Below are 17,827 nucleotides of genomic sequence, written 5' to 3'. Positions count from 1 at the left end.
TGAATGAGAAATTCAAAATCTCTTGTGAACAACAAACTAATTGTTCAGAGATTTGAATTTATTGTTTTTTAAACGAAATATTCTCATTCAAGAATTGAGCCAAAGCGAATGAGATTTTTTTTTTTAAAGGTAAGGTTTAGTCCTATACCCAAGTGAGCACAAAAAGATGTATAAAAGCAGGAAAAGGGTTTAGGTTGTAATCATTTCTTCTTTCTGAGAGCCACACTAGAAAATAAAGGAAAGGGGAACATCTGAACAATTAGGTGAACTCTGGTCAGGAGAAGAAGAGTTAATAGTGCCATGTGTGCAGTGAGAGGAGCATTAGAGGCCAGAATCCATATTTACCACTGGAGCGGCGCGCGGGCATCAGAATAGGCCGCTAATGCCGCGCGCATCCTCTCCCCCCTTATTTTCATTAGCTCTGATGACTGCGGAATTGATGCGGCCCGCAAGTTATCAAGAGCCACTAATTTCACATTAACGACCATTGACTGCGGTCGCTTGATTCGAGGGGGTTTTTGACAATTATCACAATCAGGATTGGAGCCCAAATCGTTTACCTTGACTCCGTGATTATTTTCTCCCAGAGCCGAGCTCACATTGCAAAATTGTATGGTGTCAAAAAACCCGTAAATAATGAGGAGACCATGCAGGCTGTCTCTGTCCAACACGCACGCACATGCACTCACACATGCAACCCCCCACCCTTACATAAACTGTAGGCAGTGACCCACACTACCATGTAAATAGCATCAACTCTTCCCTGTTGATAGATAGATAGATAGATAGATAGATACATGTAGATAGATAGATAGATAGATAGATAGATAGATAGATAGATAGATCGATTGTAGATAGATACATGTAGATAGATAGATAGATAGATGGATGATAGATAGATACATGTAGATAGATAGATAGATAGGTAGGTAGGTAGATAGGTAAATAGATACATGTAGATAGATAGATAGGTAGATAGATAGGTAGGTAGGTAGATAGGTAGATAGACAGACAGACAGACAGACAGACAGATAGATGGACAGATAGATAGATAGACGAATGGATGGACGGACAGACAGACAGATAGATAGGTAGATATCATTATCTATCAGTATAATGGATCTGGAATTTTACTTTAGATGGAAGTTTATATCTTTATTATTTTTCTAAATAATATTGTTGTCATTGATGTGATAATTATCATTATTGTTGTTATTATTATTATTATGATTATTATTAATAATCATAATAATAATAATAATTATTATATCATCATATTTTTTTCTATTATTATTATTATTATTATTGTTGTTATTATTATCATTATTATAATAATAATAATAATAATAATTATTATTATTATTATATCATCATCATCTTTATTATTATCATTATTATTATTATTATTATTATTAGTAGTATTAGTAGTAGTTTCAACTACTAAACTTTAAAAGTTACATCGAGTACATCAAAATATGCCTTCAAAAGTCACATTGTATGTTTGTAATGTGAAGTTACTGTAGTACTGATCTGATCCCGTGTGATGTACTCTCGCGAGAACTCCAGACAGTCACATGATGACGTTGGGAGGAACAACCCGGAAGTCATGGGTTGTGTTGGTGTTGTGTAGAGAAGTGAAAGAAAGAAGAGGAACAGATGCTTTAAAATCTCCGTTTTTCGACCATGTCTCTTCACAAAACCTGTTCGTTTTTGGTTTTGTTACTATTAATAAACATTTACTCTTCAGATTCAGCGGATAAAGTGACTCAAACCTCGTCTTTGAGCCCTAATGCTGCTGTAGCTGCTGTAGCTGCTGATGTTATTGGGGTGAACTCGGCTGTGTTTAAGCCCAATGCAGACTCTCTGTTCTCCCTCAACCTGCTCCCCTTCCCAGAGGACCTGGAGATCAGCGACTACTGCAGCGACCTGCTCCAGATCTTCAGAAAGCTGTGTGTCGCCTATGTGGACTGCTTGGTGAATGCCTCCAGACCTGTCATGGTCTGCCACAACTGTTACTCCAGCTATGGCAGCTTCAGGAACACCTATATCAACATATCATCAGACCAGGTACGTGTTCCCACAAATACAGAGTCTATTTATATGTGTTTGGAAGTAAAACTGTCTGCCTGCTTAAAGAGGACAGACAGGCCTTGTTTGTCTCACGAGTCACGAGTCTTGTGATGTGACTGACTGACTGACTGGCTGACTGACTGACTGGCTGACTGGCTGACTGACTGGCTGACTGACTGACTGGCTGACTGGCTGACTGACTGGCTGACTGGCTGACTGACTGACTGACTGACTGACTGGCTGGCTGGCTGGCTGGCTGACTGACTGGCTGACTGACTGGCTGGCTGACTGACTGACTGGCTGGCTGGCTGGCTGGCTGGCTGGCTGGCTGACTGACTGGCTGGCTGACTGACTGGCTGGCTGGCTGGCTGGCTGACTGGCTGGCTGGCTGGCTGGCTGGCTGGCTGACTGACTGGCTGACTGGCTGACTGACTGACTGGCTGACTGACTGGCTGACTGAATGACTGGCTGACTGACTGACTGAGTGACTGACTGACTGACTGGTGGTGACACATTAGAGGAAACAAGAATTCATCTGCTTGACTTGCTTGCTATAAATAGAAAGCTGAGTGTATTTGAACTGTTCAAAATGGGGTAGAAACATGTGATAAAGTGCCTGTGTGTCCTCTCAGATGGGTCCTGGTAATGTGAGCTGCAGGGACAGCCTTCTGCGCAGTGATCGACTGATGCTGGTTTATCTGCTCTACGTCAACCTGGAGGGCATTTGGAAGAAATCAGCCTGTGACAGTAAGTCCTCTGAATTTAAACTCTGAATTATTGTGATTCTATTTGTGCCTTTATTTGAACTTCTTTTTTTATAATATTTTATTTTCAAATTTTTTAGTGAACCAAATATACAAAACATACAAAACACAAACTCCAAATTCCCTCCCTATCACACCCACATACAAACTGAAAAAGAACCATACTCAAAAGGAGTAGGCTAGTTAACTATCAATTGAATTAAAAAGGATATAGAAAAACAAATTAAATACACAAATAAAGAAATCATAAATAACGAGATGCGGTGTTCTGACTTATTCAGATGACCAATGATGTATCAAGTCTGATCATTTTGTTATATCAAATCCGATATAGGTGTTGGTAAGGAGTCCATATAGGTTAAATAGGGTTGCCAAATCTTCAGAAAGGTGTTGTATTCATTTCTGAGGGTATATGTGATCTTTTCATTTCTAAAAGCCATCTAGGTATGAGGAGATGGGAATCAGACTTCCATGTGATTGCTATACGCTTCCTGGCGATGCATAGAGCTATTTCTAAAAACTTTTTTTGAAAGTTTCTTAAAGGTGTACTAACGACTGTGAAATTCCCTAATAAGCAAATTTGCGGATCCCTTTGTTTGAACTTCTGACTCACACACACATTATGGGTATGCATTTGACTACAGAGGTCAGAGTGCAGGGTCAAGAAGAGGCAGTTGGGTGCAGTGTTTTTCTTTAGGGTGCTTTAATTAGAGCGGGATGTGGACACACTGGATGTTGCAGCAGAGATAAAAAAACACGTGACTCGTTTTCAGTGGTGGAATGTAATGAAGTACATTTACTAAAGTACTGTACTTAAGTACAATTTTGAGGTACTTGCACTTTACTTGGGTATCTCCATTTTATGCTACTTTATACTTCTACTCCACTACATTTTGCAGGCAAATATTGTATTTTTTACTCCACTACCTTCATTTGATAACTTAAGTTACTTTACAGATTAAAATTATGAATACAAAATATATATCAACTCATAAAATAGGACATATTACTATAGGTTAAGCTACCCAGCAGCATATTAGGGTGGAAAAGCTACAAGCTGCAACGTTTAAGTGATGCTCACACATAAATGCATCAGTAATTATAATCCAGTAATATAATATGTATTATTCCAAAATTCTGAATACTAAAAGTATATTTGATGCTTTTTTTCTTTTACTTTTTTGGATATTGAATGCAGGACTTTTACTTCTAAATGAGTATTTTTACACTGCAGTATTGTTACTTTTACTTAAGTAAAATATCTGAATGTTTCTTCCACCGTGGCTCAATTTATTGGATTGACTTTTCAGCTATCAGGATACGCAGTAATACCCATAGCAGCTTGTGACTTTATGAGATAGTTGCATCAGATTTGGTAGATTTCCACACTGTTGTGAATGTGAAAGCATGATTTCCACATGCAAGAGTATTTAGTCTGTAATGATTATTTTCCTTATCAATTAATTGATCATTCATTTGGTCTATAGGTTTTTAAAATGTCAGAAAAAATAGTGGAAAAAGGTCTGTAAAATGTCCTAAAGCCCATGGTGATGTCATCAAATAGCTTGTTTTATACGACCAACACTCCAAAACACAAAGATACTCAGTTTACTATCACATGCAACAAAGAAATGCAATAAATCCCCACAACTGAGTCAGTGGAATCTTTGAAGCAAAACATTTATTAGAAAAAATAGTGCAGTTTAATTTCCTGTCAATTAGCAATGATTTAATGTACTAATTGTTTTAGCTGTATTTTGTTTCTGCATACACCTTTTTTTCGCTGACAGTAAGCAGGAGCGGATTTAACAATTATAAGGCTGCAACTAAGTTTTTTTTTCATTGTCGATTAATCTGTCGATTATTTTCTCGATTAAATTATTAGTTGTTTTTGGTCTATGAAATGTCAGTAAATGGTACAAAATGCCGTTCAGTGTTTCCCAAAGCCCAAGATGACGTCCTCAAATGTCTTGTTTTGTCCACAACTCAAAGATATTCAGTTTACTGTCATAGAGGAGTAAAGACACCAGAAAATATTCACATTTAAGAAGGTAGAATCAGATAATTTTGAATTTTTTCCTTAAAGAAATGACTCACACTGATTAATCGATTATCCAAACAGTTGGCGACTAATTTAATAGTTTACAACTAATTGATTAATCATTGCAGCACTAAATGATTGTTTGTATTGTTAAACCTGGTTCAGATCTTGGATAAAATAGGGGAAAGTGATTTATGTTACAAAGGTGAAACCATCACAAAACGCTATTGTGCATCTGATTTAATTCATTTGTCCACTTTTATTGAATAAACAGACCTAACTGATGGTTGTTTTTTTTACTTCCTGTTGTGCAGATTGCATCGCTCCGGGATTCCAGAGCCTGACCAATGACACGATGTACTTCATGAACACTCTCAACCAAACTCTCACCTGCTTTGAGAAGTATCAACAGGTACGCCATCAATTAGGTGATGATGTCTGTCTGTCTCTCTGTGATGGCTTTAAGTTCAGAAGTTAACAAGGATGTCTGTTGTTCACAGGGGAATCACACAGAGCTGTGCAAAGACTGTAAGAGCAGCTACAGAACCCTCAATGAGCTTTACGGCAGGATGGAGAACAATCATACTATGTGTATTGACATAGAGGATGCGGTATGTATGTATGTCAGGGAATTATAAAACTCCTCTTTAAGATGGTAAGAGAGAAAACTGCGCCCCCTAGAGGAATCTGTAGATACTAAAGGACAACAATTCACCAACTTTTAGCTGGTGACAAGATAATGTGCTCTGGAAATGTTTCAACAATGTGTCAAAACACATTCATAATATTTGATTAAAACTGTTTTTTGCTGTCACGTCATGTTTTAGCCTTGATTATGAGATTAAATATTCTTTTCCACGGTTTAGTTTGGTCTTACAATATCTCGATAGTTGCTGATTTCATATTAGAGGGTGTTCGTAAGAAAAACTAGTAACATTGAGTGACAAAAATTTAAAATTGTGCTTGGATCTTTGATTCAGGAATGTGATCAGAAATGCAAGAAACTTAAAAAAACAAATACAGAAACTCATTAAAAATTAATGAACACAGTTTGTTGTGTTTGCAGGATTAAATAGACTAAACATGTGAGGGTTGAATTAATAGCGTCCTGTGATTGTGCTCAGTTGAAGTTTATGTTGCGTTTGGCACTTTGCCTCGTTTCAGATGAATGTGACTCGCAGACTGTGGAGTAAGAAGTTCAATTGTTCCTTCCCCCGCGAGGAGACGGTGCCTGTCATCGCGGTGTCCAGCTTCATGCTCTTTCTGCCCATCATCTTCTACTTGAGCAGCTTCCTTCACTCCGAACAAAAGAAACGCAAGCTCATACACCGTGAGTAACCAGCTTAATTCGCCCATTGTCACACACAGAGATTTTTTGACGGGGTTTTGAGGGGTCTTTGTGGAGGGAGGGGGGGGTTGACTGACTGTGATATTGGGGTTTGGCTGGGATGGAGGAAAGAGGGGAGAGGGGGGGGGGGGGGTTCTAGGTTGTTCTAAAGCATGGTGGGGTTGCCTCCTGCAAACCTCTGGATCATAGACGAGGTGGGAGGATTTATTTTTGTGTGGATGATGGTCGAAAGAGGGCGTTTCCCAAGACTGAGGAGGACGGGAACTTCTTTTATTTAGGAATTGGGGGAACTGTTGAGTGCACAACAAATTGTACGAACTGATTTGCTCTTAAGTAACACATACAAGTGATTTAAGAGAACTTGTCAATTTCTTGTAGTTAGAATTTTCTCAAAATGTCCAGACCTGTCGTACGAGTCATGTACAGATAATCTTCCTTTCTCTTGAAGCAGGAGAAAACACTTATTTGACTTGAGAATTATAATTCCTAATCTGAATGAAATTGGAGTTTAAATGTGTTTCAGAAACAGGTGAAATAAAGATAAATAACTAAAATAAACTTAATAGAATATTGATATTCAGTTGATTATCATCAACATCATTATGTCTTGCCAATCTACTGAGAGGTCTGTGTGTGTTTTTTTCTTTCTCTCAGGGTCTTTATTGATTGGTTGATGTCCAGGGGCATTTGTGAAACCGTCTTACTTGTATTAGACTAATCTAAGAGCTGAATTACAGCTGGCCTAACACTACAGATCGGTCTAAAATATCTTTGTGAAGCCGGTCCCAGGGGAACATCCTCCATTTGACCTGACAGTGTAGCATCACTACTGTCTAGGCTCATATTTTCTCGTCTCCATGACTGTCACATCTCCTCGATCGCCTCCCGTCATGGACTAATGTTTTTATGCCTTCAAGTTGGCAACAGTCGTGGCCAGAGGCATGATATCTCAGGAATGCCTGAAGCGAATTTCTTCACACTTGGTACAAACGTCCACTTGGACTCAAGGGTGAACTGATTAGATTTTGATGGTCAGTAGGGCTACAACTAACAATTATTTTCATTGTTGATTAATCTGTTGATTATTTTCTTGGTCTATAAAATGTCAAAAAATTGTGAAAAATGTCAATCAGCGTTTCCCAAAGCCCAAGATGACGTCCTCAAATGTCTTGTTTTGTCCACAACTCAAAGATATTCAGTTTACTGTCATAGAGGAGTAAAGAAACCAGAAAATATTCACATTTAAGAAGCTGGAATCAGAGAATTTGTACAAAATGACGGCAATGAAGGCAATTAATTTGATAGTTGACAACTAATCGATTAATCGTTGCAGCTCTAGACAAAGTTCAATGTCACTGTGACCTCACGGCCGTCCCATTCTCACGAACGCCTGGATGGAATTTCTTTAAATTTGGCACAAACGTCCATATGGTATCAAGGATGAACTGATTTGATTTTGGTGGTCAAAAGGTCAAGGTCACTGTGACCTCACAAAACACATTTTTAGTCATAACTCAATAATTCATATGCTTATTATGACAATTTCACTCAAATGTCACTCAATAGATTAAAATGATGAAGTGATTAATCATTTAATGTAAATTCTGTGTCTTCACAGCCAAACGGGCGAAGTCATACACCACTCTGATGAACATTCAGGACAAGCTGAGCTGAAGAGGAGACATGTGATGACTGAAACAGAGGACGGCACTCTTTGTTTTAGAAGTTATAAACCTGGGAGAAGATTTGACTCTTCATTGTCTGGTGCCTGAGGTTTGAATGTAGAGGACTCAACAACAGCATTCCCTGTGAGGCTGTGATACCGATCAGTATTCAGAGGACTTCAAGGATCTAGATAAATGAAAGTGAAATACTTTGGGCACATTAAACATTATTCTTCTCAAAATGTAGTAAATCATGTTGAAACACATACAACAACAAAAGATGCAGAATTCATATTTTCATAGATTTTCTAACAAAACAAACAAATGGAAATTGTATACAGACTGTTTGGATCTGCCTCTTACTGCCATAATTTGAGATCTGCTTTATTTGGTGTAATTTTGGATCCATATTAAGCGGCTCTGTGTTTGAATCAAAGTACAGACGTAGGCAAAGTTGTTGGTAACGTTCCGTTAAAGAGAGAAAAACCCACAATGGTCACTGAAATAACTTGAAACTGACAAAAGTAATAATAAATAAAAATGTACTGAAAATGAACTAATGAAAATCAGACATTGTTTTTGAATTGTGGTTCAACAGAATCATTTTAAAAAACAAACTAATGAAACTGGCCAGGACAAAAATGATGGTACCCCTAGAAAAGATGTAAAATAATGTGACCATAGGGACATATTAAACTAAGGTGTGTCCTGTAATTAGCATCACAGGTATCTTCAAACTTGTAATCAGTCAGTCTGCCTATTTAAAGGGTGAAAAGTAGTCACTGTGCTGTTTGGTATCATGGTGTGTACCACACTGAACATGGACCACAGAAAGCTAAGGAGAGAGTTGTCTCAGGAGATCAGAAAGAACATTATAGACCTTCATGTTAAAGGTAAAGGCTATAAGACCATCTCCAAGCAGCTTGATGTTCCTGTGACTACAGCTGCACATATTATTCAGAAGTTTAAGGTCCATGGGACTGTAGCCAACCTCCCTGGACGTGGCCGCAAGGGGAAAATTGATGACATATTGAAGAGACGGATAATACGAATGGTAACCAAAGAGCCCTCAAACAGGATAATGACCCAAAACACATCTAAAAACACCCAAGAATGGCTAAGAACAAAACATTGGACTATTCTGAAGTGGCCTTTTATGAGCCCTGATCTAAATCCTATTGAACATCTGTGGAAGGAGCTGAAACATGCAGTCTGGAGAAGGCACCCTTCAAACCTGAGACAGCTGGAGCAGTTTGCTCACGAGGAGTGGGCCAACATACCTGTGGACAGGTGCAGAAGTCTCATTGAGAGTTACAGAAATCACTTGATTGCAGTGATTGCCTCAAAAGGTTGTGCAACAAAATATTAAGTTAATGTTACCATCATTTTTGTCTAGGCCAGTTTCATTAGTTTGTTTTTTTAAATGATTCTGCTGAACCATAATTCAAAAACAATATCATGATCATATACATGATTTTCATTAGTTAATTTTCAGTGAATTTTTATTTATTATTACTTTTGTCAGTTTCAAGTTATTTCAGTGACCATTGTGGGTTTTTCTCTCTTTAACGGAACGTTACCAACAACTTTGCCTACGTCTGTATATCTAACTTTAGAAACTACTAATCAGATGCTTGTTCATGTTGCTGCACAGATCCTGGCCTCTCCTTCCTTTCAACTCGTTAACAATCTTCACGTTGTTCAGCAGCATCCTGCAGCCTGAGACGCACAGCTGGCACTAGAAAGAGTGAGTGGCTTGTGTGTGTGTGTGTGTATGTGCGTGTCTGAGTGTCTGAGTGTGTGTATGTGCAAGTGAGCTAACGTGTGTATGTGCTGTACTTATGGGTTGAGAAATGGGTTTTCTGTCTCTAATGTATGTCCAGACAAGAGCTGCAAAAAAGGAAGCACTTGATGTCCATTAGTGGTGACATGTATCTGCTGTAAGAAGAGGGGGTGCACACCGGTGGGCTGGGGGGGGTAAATAAAGACATTACACACATAATGTAAGAGCACTCCAGAGTAGCACACTGTGATGTTACCTGTTTTCCAGTCACTGTTTTTTTGCGGTTGCATGAAGCTTTTAATGCGCTTTGTTGTCGTTTCCCACTGATGTTTAACTTAATTTGTTAAGGGGTTTCTGACTGCCCATGACAGCGAAATCTCATTTATATCTCCTTTACGAGTGTTGAATTGATGAATTTGCCCATTAGAAATGCATTTGCTTGCTGTGAAGTAATGTAAGACTTAATTTTGAATGCATAAAATACAGAACAAATACATATTTTTATGTCAAAAACAGTCTGCAGATGCATGTGCTGTAATTTAACCACGACCTGTTTTATAATGATGATAATTTAGTTTAATCTGAGTGATGGAAAGTATGTAAGTATATTTACTCAAGGACTGTACTTAGGTACAATATTACGTAAGTATTTCCATTTTATATCACTTAAAGGGCCTGTTTGTAAGAATCAGAAATGCTTGTTAACAGCGACACATGTGGCCGTTAAGTCAACGAAAGTCAGCGTCAGGCTCGCGCTTGTGCTCGCTCTACATAGACATGAACGGGCATCGCTCAAAACAGTGAGGCGACACACGTCAGCTAAAACCACAATATCACTCTAGATTTCACCTGCTCGGCAGTAATGTTAGCTGACCAGACGAAGGTCCCTCCATGAATCACTGCTGATCCTAGTGTTGGCTTTTCCTGCTTCAGCCTCCTGACCGCGGTCAGAAGGAAGAGGGAATGGACCGGAGTTTTGGTCGGAGACGATAACGTTTCTCGCTGCGGAGGCCCGTCACTTCACAAGACACGGGGAAACCTCTGTTGGTCTGGAGGAGCTGCAGCAGTTATTTCTGCACAAACGTCCACTGTACATTCACTAGATATTCTCAGAGCTACGAAGTGTTCTGCAGTGTGAAGTGTGCGCGCATGCACGTGAGGTGGAGTGAGCTGACGGTTGCTTCGCTTGCGATTGAGACCTCTAAGATTTCGGAAATTTGAATTCCCGTTTAAGTTTTGACCAATTTGTTGCTGCATTAAAAAGGTTTACACATTAATTGAAATTCCTGTTAATACTGAAGAATTTTTTTGCCAAGTTGCTGGTGTACGTTTTCCTATTTAAATAATAAATAATAATTCACTAAATTTATATCTATGTATTTATTTGTTACATTTTGTTTTACAATAATAGGAAAGCAATATTTAGTAGTCACTTCCACACAGTGAGACATACAGTTTACTAATTAAATAGTATCGGATCGGTACTCGGTATTGGTCCATATCCTTATCGGGACTGAAAAAGTCAGATGGTGCATCCCTAACTTTAAGTATACATTTTACCACCTCTCTACTTTGAATGCATACGTTTTACATGTAGTATTTATGTTGTTGTGTTGGTACTTAAAGGGTCTAAATACTCCATAACTGTGACTGCCCGTGTTGTATTGCGCTTTAATCTGTTTCTTCACACAGTAATGGCCCTTGTTCTGAGGTTACATGGCCTTGTGTTTCTTGCAACGAGGCTTTTCCTCCGTCATTAGCAGCTAATCTAGATGTGGGATAAAGATACTTGGCCGAATAATCGCAGCAACACATCCGTTAAACTCCTTTGGCTTTTTGGTCTTGTGGAGCACAGCCACCGCTGGCCGGTCATCGGCGGCTCTAAGAGCATTAACGCACAGAGATGCCGAGTCATATGATCCGGTTGCGGCCAGCAGAGCGGCTCAAAACACCGGGCTTTCTGTCATGTTGCGCTCCCGCACAGTGAGGTGTGTTGAGCGGCTCGTGTGCGGCGAGGCCCGCAGCTCAAGAATGACAGCTTTGATTCCCGTTAAGCCTCGTTGCTTTTCTGCTCCACACCGGGTCCCTTAATCATAAGAAGGGGCTGAAAGTCAGGGGAAAAACTCCCCGGTAACATGGACCCGGAGGCCGCCACGTGAATCAGAGAGCTGATGGGAAAAGCTGCAGTCCCCCTTGATTCAGTGATTTATAGTGAGAGTATCTAAAAAAATACTCTATTACAAGTAAAAGTCCTGCTTTCAGAGGGAACAAATACTGGCAGGAAAATGTACTTGAGCGTTAAAAGAAGAAGTACTTATTATGGAGAATTGCTCCATTCAGTGTGCATTATTACTGTATATATGTCCTATTATTGGATTATTATTATTAGGCTTGACATATAGGCTTAAAGCAGAGTTTTAATAATGTAGATGGAGCTCAGTTTAAGCCTCCTTCCCTCCACTATTTTGTTTCTTGCTTCTCTGCTACTTCTCTCTGCAGAGTTTGACACCAGAAGAGAGGAAAGTGCAACTGTAAGCCAATCATGGATCAATATGCATCATACAGAAGTGTGATGTGGAAACTTGAAACAGAGAAGTGGGAAACATCTTGTGTCTAGTAGTTAAGATTTTGAAATTAGCAAAATTTGCATATTCATACATTTTGGAATTTACAACGCGGGAGAAGAGAGTAGATGTAATTTCAGGGATTTTTAATGAGGCAATTAAATGTTGTTGTGGGAAAAAAAACATATCAGACACAAATTACTGCTCAAAACAATATGTCACATATAAAACAAGTGCTTTACTGTGTATACTTCTGGGCAGTGATGGAAGAAGTATTGAGATCATTTACGTAAGTAATAGTGTCAATACCTCACTGTAAAAATCCTCCATTACAAGTAAAAGCAGTAGTAAAAGTGCAAAAGCATTGGCAACAATATGTACTCAAATAGAAAAAGTAGTCATTATGTAGAATGGGCCCCATCAGTGTTTTATTATCATATTATTGGATCATATTGTTGATGCATTAACACGAGGAGTATTTTAAGCTGGTTAAGGTGAACTTTACTTTTTGGTTGTTTGATCTGTAACAATGCATCGTGTTTTATTAACTGATCAAATGTTCTATATGTAACATTTTATTATAAAAAGTAACTAGTATTTATATATAGATAATGTAGTGGATTTCTCCCTGAATAGTATGAATGAGTAGAAGTATAAAGTAGCAGAAAATAATGGTACCTCAAAATTGTACTTAAGTAGAGTACTTGAGTAAGTTGGGTGGTTTAATTTAAAATAATGCATCATGTTGTGTAAGCTGATGATGTTTTATGTGTTAGATATTAATCTGTAAAGTAAACATAGCTGTCAAATACATAATGGAGTAAAAAGTACAATATTAGACTTTAAGTACCTCCAAACTGTAGCTAAGAACAGTACTTGAGTAAATGTACTTAGTTACTTCCCGCCAGTTCTACATCATGTTTTGCCACATAGGATCATTATATCACTTGAACATGAGCAGATAAATAAATGTTTTTAAGGTCTGAGAATGGAGAAGCAGCTGACTGACGTGTGTATGCTGACGCATTTACTCCTATCAAACAAATTAACACATTTAAATCAATTCATTGCTTCAAATTCTCACATTTACACCTGGAAAATTGACCAAAACAAATGTCCCAGTTGAGCAGTTTGGGGCTGTAAAGTGAGTAAGTTTGAGTTATACTCTGGATTTTGCCGTATGATATTTAGTTGTTGGCCCCACATCTGACAAAAACACTGTATTTTCTGGATGTTTTGAGTGCTAACAGACATAATTTCCTAATCTTTGGTCCCTCATACTTCACCTTGAGAGACAGAGGTGGGCGGCTTTTGTTATAGGTCAGCTTTGGAGTCTTTATTGTCACTGCGCAAAAGAGAGACAAGGCTTTTTTTAGTTAGCTGCAAGAAGAACATTTTTCATTTTAACCTCAGTTGTCAGGTGTGCACACTTTTACACGCTTGAATAGCCACAAAGCCACATTTATTGTTTTATATGTGCTTTCTTGACCTCCGTTTATGACACAGTCCACTGATAAAGGCAGCTGATTTACCCTCTCACTGAACCAACTGCGGTGCAGCAAAAAACACAATCCACCAGTAATCATGGCCTAATGCCACACATAATTATTGTACACCTAATCCACTCACAAAGAGCTTTGATAAGAAAAAATGACTGTGAGAATAATAAATGACTGTAAGTGTTTATACAGTTTACGTGGAAGAAATTAATATGATTTTGTAAACTGACTCATATCCTGATCTCGACTGCTTGCTCTAGTTCTCTGCTGGATTAAAGGGGGAAAAAATGTGCTGACGTATGGTAGAAAACTACATAATGACCACTAGAATGGACAGGTTATACACACTTGCAAAAGAAATGCAAGTTATTGCATGTTAATTTATATTAAAAATGGTTTGAAATGACTCTTTAATCTAGATGTTGTAGCGTAGTAGTGCCGTGCATAGCTTCATTTCTATGCAATAGTCCTAAATGCACCTTTAGTACATCAGCAGTGCTCAAGGACTTAACTAAACAACCTGTAATAACTGTCATTTGGTAATTTTTTTATTCCAAAACTAGATTTCAACAGTTTCAATAACTGTTTCATTTATTGAATCATTTCTATAAAGAAAGTCAGACGATTAGACTGTTGTCAGGATATTAAATAGGCGTTTTATGCCGCTATAAGCCCCATAGATGTGGGTTAATAGAGGCCTACTACACCCACTAGTAGGTTTTATCATCTGTTGACATGGTAAATCACCGAAAGAAGGTATAAAAGAAGACGACAGCGACCTCTATTGCGAGCGTGGTAATCATGACAAGAGCAGAAGCGGAAGTCTGGCGCTGTAGTATAGACAGTGTGAAACTCCATAAAGGGTGGAGGTCGGGGGCGATGGATGGGACACAAAACACAGGATTTTCAACCAGGAGACCGGAGTTTGCATCCCGTGTGAAACCAACAATGTGTAGTTGTCTTTGTGTTCATATTTATTTTAACCTAAAAGATGGTGTTTTACCTTAAACTTAACTAATTGGTTGTTTTTTTGGCCTAAACCTAAAGAAGTTGTAGTTTCATTGCCTAAACCTAACAGTTTTTCTTTTGCCTAAACCTAAAGAAGGTGTAGGTTTATTGCCTAAACCTAAAGAAGTTGTAGTTTGTTGCCTAAACCTAAAGAAGTCTTGTTGTTTGTGTTTAAAATTTGATGTTTCATGTTAGAAGGTATTGCTTTTAGGTTTCACTTTTACAACGTAGTAGGCCCCTAATGCCCCACATCTATGGCGCTTATAGCGACTGATAACGTCTATTTAATGGTCTGATAACAGTCGAATCGGGTGCGAAAGTAGAGTTAACGAGTTTGTCATCATCTAAAAACCTCCTCAGAGAGCAAAATGAAAAATATCTCTCTTGAATGCTCATGGACAGTAAAAAAAATGACATTTTGATAAATCCAGACCTTAAAATTGTGCAACCATTCATTCCTTTCTCTTGAGCTCTCAGCTCTTGTAAATGTGTGAACTCATTAGTTGACTTCTTTAAAGCTGAGGAGGGAATAAAGCAGGAATGTCTTAGCATGACGGCTGAAGCTGAACCGAGGATTGTTGATGTTTGAGTGGCTAAACACAAACCTTTCCTCGGACTTTGTCTGATGAGAAATGAAAACCGTAAGAGACTGCACAGGCCTTGAGATAATTTTATTTACTACAAAAATTATGGAGGCAACATATGAATAGATTTTATCTGCATCTGCGTTTGCTAGTGTCCTTCAATCTCTCTTAATATTTAAAGGTTAAAATTGAAGCAACGGGATTACGTTGGGAAAGAACACTGTATTCCTGTTTGCAATAGATGCTCCAGTAGATGGTAAAAACATACTTCTCTTTGCACAAGTTACCTTGAGACAAGGCCAGTACATTTCATATTTGATAGAAGAGTAGGGGGATGCTCTTCATGTTGTTTCTGAACCCGACCTTCCTTTTTTCGTTTATTAAATCTAATTCTTGTTAAATGACTGTTTTGTTCTTTGACAAGGTCACGGCCTCCTCTAGACTAAATGCCTTTGAATTCTCTGCTGTCCTCTGCAGCCATCCTCATCTCCTCTGTGTTCTGTACAGTGCCTTCCCGTGTTACGAAGCAGCGAATGTCTCCTTCGTAATGGCAATATTAAGAAACTGTTAGTCAGGACTTAAGTTGTTATGCAAGCCCTCCGCACCACCAACACTCTACTAAGCTGTCAGTTAGTTAACTGGCTGAAGGTCAGGCTTAGATTATGCACCTCTCAACCCCGGAGCAATGAATATGATGCTTTGTTGAAGAAGGAGTAAACATATGCCCCTGGGGGTTGGAATTAGCAGACACACACACATGCACCCTCTCGCACAGAGCATATGCAGAGTGAATGGGGCTTATTATACACCTGCGAGTGGGGGTCAAAGTCTGTCAATCCCTAGCTTATGGTATTATAATAGATTATAGAATCACTCTCTAATGGCAGTCATTCAGTTTGTAATCTCCGCAGCTCGATGCAAAAGCACTCAGCGTTCCAGCTAAGAGTCTGTTGAAAATAAGGCCTTCTCCTCCTCATTCATCCCTTACTTCCCCCCCCTTTCACAAAGGTCTTATGACAAGTCAGCTGTTGGTGACATCACAGATGCTGGATCATATGTCAGAAACCTTTGCTGGCTGACTTGCATCCCTTGCGGCTCAGTAGCAACTGAGGCCACTTGAGGCCAAAAGAGCGGCGAGGTGCCCCGGGGGGGCGAGGGCGAGCATGAGAGCTGCCAACAGGCAGGAAGCGTAGGGGGGCACTCCGCAGGGCAGGAACATCTGACCCAAGGGTGGGTTTGTTTGTGTTTGTGCCCATCTTGCCATCAGCTTGAGAAGACATTTATCATTTGTGTGGAGTGTGTGCATGAATTAGAAAGTCTGGATTTCTGAATGGATTTCTGTTTCTGAACAGCACACATGAAAAGAGGCATGGCTGCTAAATCTGCATGTGTTTGAAACATGCATATTGTCAAAAATAAAAGGTTTCAAGGATATCAGTTTGTTCACAAGACAGTAGCGCCACCTCCAGTCAGCTTCTGAGTATAACATTAAATGTACAGCTCATAAACATGTCACTTTTTAGCTCAAAATTAAGAATACCTATTTTTTGTGTGTGAACATTAACGCCCTGATATGTAGCAATATTTACTGTTTAATGCTTGCAATAACTATTGGGCCATTTTTATTGCATGCAAATTAATACTATTTATTATCCTATTATATACCATGTAGCCTACTGTACATTTATTATGCACCTGTTTGTTTTCTGTGTTTGAGATAGGGCTACACAATTTTATTGAAATTGCATGATGGCCTACTGCAATTTTCAAATCTCAGGAGGCGCAATAGGTATTTGTTGAAGGTGAAATGTGTGTCAAAATACCATTTTAAACTAAATATTATCATTCTGCAGAGATGTCCTGGCCTACACATCATATTCTACTGACTTAAGAGTGCATCTTTGTTTCGTATAGATCCCCACAAAAATCACACCATAATCATTTTAATGTTTTTCAATGAAAATGAGAATAATTATGTAAAAATTATCATTCCCTATAATACCGCAAATCATATCGCAATTACAGTCAACATAATTGCAATTAGATATATTTTCAAAATCGCTCAGCACTAGTTTGAGATAAGTTATGATTTTTGCAGACACTCAGTTCCACTTGAAATATTACATTTTTTGCATTGTTTTTGACAGATACAGATATTTTGGTCTTGAGCTATTATCTCATGTTGATTTAAAATAAACTGCAAAAGTAATCATTGGTAGTCGCCAATTGCTGTTAACTAGGATTCAACCTAATATGAAACAGTGTAGTTTTATAATTGTGATAAAGTTACTTCAGTTTTAAAGTCATTTTCCATTTGATACTAACATAACACTTTTCCAACCAACTGTATTTATATTTTAGATTGTCTTTGAACATGTACCTCTCCTGTAAAAATGCTATATGTTAATGTGCTTTTTCATTTTAATTTCCTTAATGGCCATCATAGAGCCTTACCAATGAAAAAAATGTCGAAAACAGAATCCAAAGCTTCCCAGGAAAAGA

The 17,827-nt window shown here is 38.4% G+C and overlaps 1 protein-coding gene across 1 annotated transcript; it reads left to right on the top strand.

The window, feature by feature from the left end:
• The first annotated feature begins 1,590 nt into the window (after positions 1–1,590).
• Positions 1,591–8,129, top strand: ostm1 (osteoclastogenesis associated transmembrane protein 1). The gene is made up of 6 exons (XM_037750048.1): positions 1,591–2,067; positions 2,703–2,817; positions 5,190–5,287; positions 5,376–5,486; positions 6,040–6,205; positions 7,842–8,129. The coding sequence occupies exons 1-6, from the start codon at positions 1,684–1,686 to the stop codon at positions 7,895–7,897; spliced, it is 930 nt and encodes a 309-aa protein (XP_037605976.1). The 5' UTR covers positions 1,591–1,683; the 3' UTR covers positions 7,898–8,129.
• Positions 8,130–17,827: the final 9,698 nt, after the last annotated feature.

The sequence above is a fragment of the Sebastes umbrosus genome, chromosome 18, assembly GCF_015220745.1.
Source record: "Sebastes umbrosus isolate fSebUmb1 chromosome 18, fSebUmb1.pri, whole genome shotgun sequence".
Taxonomy (NCBI): Eukaryota; Metazoa; Chordata; class Actinopteri; order Perciformes; family Sebastidae; genus Sebastes; species Sebastes umbrosus.
Note: the sequence above shows the minus strand (reverse complement) of the source record. Positions and strands in the feature narration are given on the sequence as shown.